This window comes from Engraulis encrasicolus, chromosome 17 (genome assembly GCF_034702125.1).
Source record: "Engraulis encrasicolus isolate BLACKSEA-1 chromosome 17, IST_EnEncr_1.0, whole genome shotgun sequence".
Classification (NCBI taxonomy): domain Eukaryota; kingdom Metazoa; phylum Chordata; class Actinopteri; order Clupeiformes; family Engraulidae; genus Engraulis; species Engraulis encrasicolus.
In genome coordinates this window covers 50,687,614-50,690,113 of record NC_085873.1, presented here as the reverse complement: position 1 = coordinate 50,690,113, position 2,500 = coordinate 50,687,614, and the positions used below count along the sequence as shown (strand labels likewise).

The following is a 2,500-nucleotide window of genomic DNA, read 5'->3' as shown; positions in this document are numbered from 1 at the left end:
GGGTTAAAACCTACTTAATGCAAGGGTGTACTTACTTATGCCCTGCTCTCCTGTGAATATTATGGCCTTATGACCAATAAAAATATGATAACATGTAAATGTTTGGGTGGAATTAATTAAAGCAGACTCTGATTGCTCCTTCTTGAGATTTTCCGGGAAGATCCGACCATGTTTTATAATCAATTTTGACAAAAATGTAAGAAATTTCAAAGGGTGTACAAACTTTTTCCTGGGACTGTATATGCATGTGTGTCAACTTGTGGAAGGCCCAAGTAGGCTAAATGGTCAGAAAAGTAAGTCAGAAGAACAGGAAACCAAGTAAAAATGTTAAAAGTAAGAAGTAAAAAGGTAACAATCCCATCCTGAAAACAAATATGCGATTGTAATGATTTCAAACTAACATTACACCTGGCTCAAAGTTTTCAAAGAAATTTCAGGAAAATTCCGATTCGATTTCCGATCTCTGAATCATGATATCTGAACCCGACACCGATATGCCAATACCGATATCCCATCCCTAGAGGCAAGGTCGCATATTGGAACGCACTCATCCACTGAACTGACATGTATCGGTGTGTACGTGTGTAAAGGAGTACCAGGGGTGTGTTTCTCGACAGTGTCGTACTTGGTTGCAATGCAATTTCCCATTGGCAACTTACCAGGTTGCTAACTGGTTAGCAATGACACTTTCGAGAAACGGGCTCCAGATTTGGCTTCATTGTTTGATTTCTCCAAATGTGCTTTTATGACCTCACTTCCTGGCTGCTACCTCACTTCCTTTCTGTGTGTGTGTGTGTGTGTGTGTGTGTGTGTATGTGTGTGCATGCATGCACTGTATGTGTGTGTGTGTGTGTGTGTATGTGTGTGTGTGTGTGTGTGTGTATGTGTGTGTGTGTGTGCATGCACTGTATGTGTGTGTATGTGTGTGTGTGTGTGTACACGTGTGCATGTACTGTATGTGTGTGTGTACACGTGTGTGTGTACGTGCATATACTGTATGTGTGTGTGTGTGTGTGTGTGTGTGTGTGTGTGTGTGTGTGTGTGTGTGTGTGTGTGTGTGCATGTACTGTATGTGTGTGTGTACACGTGTGTGTGTACGTGCATGTACTGTATGTGTGTGTGTGTGTGTGTGTGTCCAGGTGGTGTTGGAGGTGTGTGAGTCGTCCTCGGTCATCACGTGGGACTTCGACGTGTGTGAAGGACACGTGATCTTCGACATCTACCACTCCCGACGCGCCCCCCTGTCCCCTCACACACACACCACACACACTACACACTCGACGCACTCGACGCACTCGAGCACACACACGGGCGGCGTGGACAGCAGCCGCGGGAGGGGGCGCGTGATTGGCCGGTCGTGGGTGCTGGGGCGGGACTACAGCCGCGTGGAGACCTCGCTCACCTGTCGAGAGGGGGACAGCATACAGGTGTGTGTGTGTGTTTGAGACCTCGCTCACCTGTCGAGAGGGGGACAGCATACAGGTGTGTGTGTGTGTGTGTGTGTGTGTGTGTGTGTGTGTGTGTGTGTGTGTGTGTGTGTGTGTGTGTGTGTGTGTGTGAGGGAGGGGATGTGTGTGTTTGAGACCTCACTCACCTGTCTTAGGCCTTGAGCCAGAACCCAAAAATTGACCTCTCGCAATCGAACGGGTGGGCAAGTTCTAATCTGTTTTTTTGACTTCTTGGACATCTCAAGTAAACATTTTGGCATGATAACCATTGCAAACAGGTAGCTTTTTGGTAGTTATCATGTGTTGAAATGGTGCACCAGTAAAATGGAAATGTGAAAATCGGTATTGTGGTTCTTTACTTTTATGTAGTTTGTTGACCACACAGGGTGCTTGAATTACCTCAGGGATGCTTTCCCCTCTATTAAGACCCTACAGGGGTTGTTAGACCACACTAATAGGCCTAATAGAATCACCTCAGCAATGTGTGAATGACAAAATGTGATAAAAAGGATAACATATGAAATCCGATTTTTTTTTTTTTTAAACTTTTTTACTTTTACCCCCAACAGCAAAACAACACAAAAAAACATAATGAACAAACACATACTAACATGTGATAGCCATATACTGTACATTAATATGGCATGATAACCATTGCAAAGAGGTAGTTAGTGAAATATCATGCGTTAAAATGGTGGATCAGTAAAACGGAAATGTGAAAACTGTATTGTTGTTCTTTGTTATTATGCAGTTTGTTGACCACACAGGGTGCTTACATTTCCTCAGAGATGCTTTCCCTTCAATCAAGAGCCCAAAAAGGTTGTTAGACCATACCAATAGACCTAATAGAATCACCTAAGATATATGTGAATGAGAAAATGTGATAAAAATGACAAAATATGAAATCGTTTTCTTTTTATTATTAAACTTGCAGGACAATGGAATACAAATCAATTAAAATATATTCTTCAAAGTTATTTTCTGGATTTTCTTTTTGATGTTCTGTCTCTCTATATTAGAATACATTTTCTCATTAATATTATAGAATGGTC

At 42.4% G+C, this 2,500-nt stretch overlaps 1 protein-coding gene across 1 annotated transcript in view; it reads left to right on the top strand.

The window, feature by feature from the left end:
* The window catches only part of LOC134466916 (SEC14-like protein 1), a 47,002-nt gene that overhangs the window by 38,864 nt on the left and 5,638 nt on the right, over nt 1-2,500 (top strand). Inside the window, exon 14 of the mRNA XM_063220815.1 lies at nt 1,140-1,427. Within this exon, the coding sequence (XP_063076885.1) occupies nt 1,140-1,427 (288 nt within the window). The remainder of the gene's footprint in view (nt 1-1,139; nt 1,428-2,500) is intronic.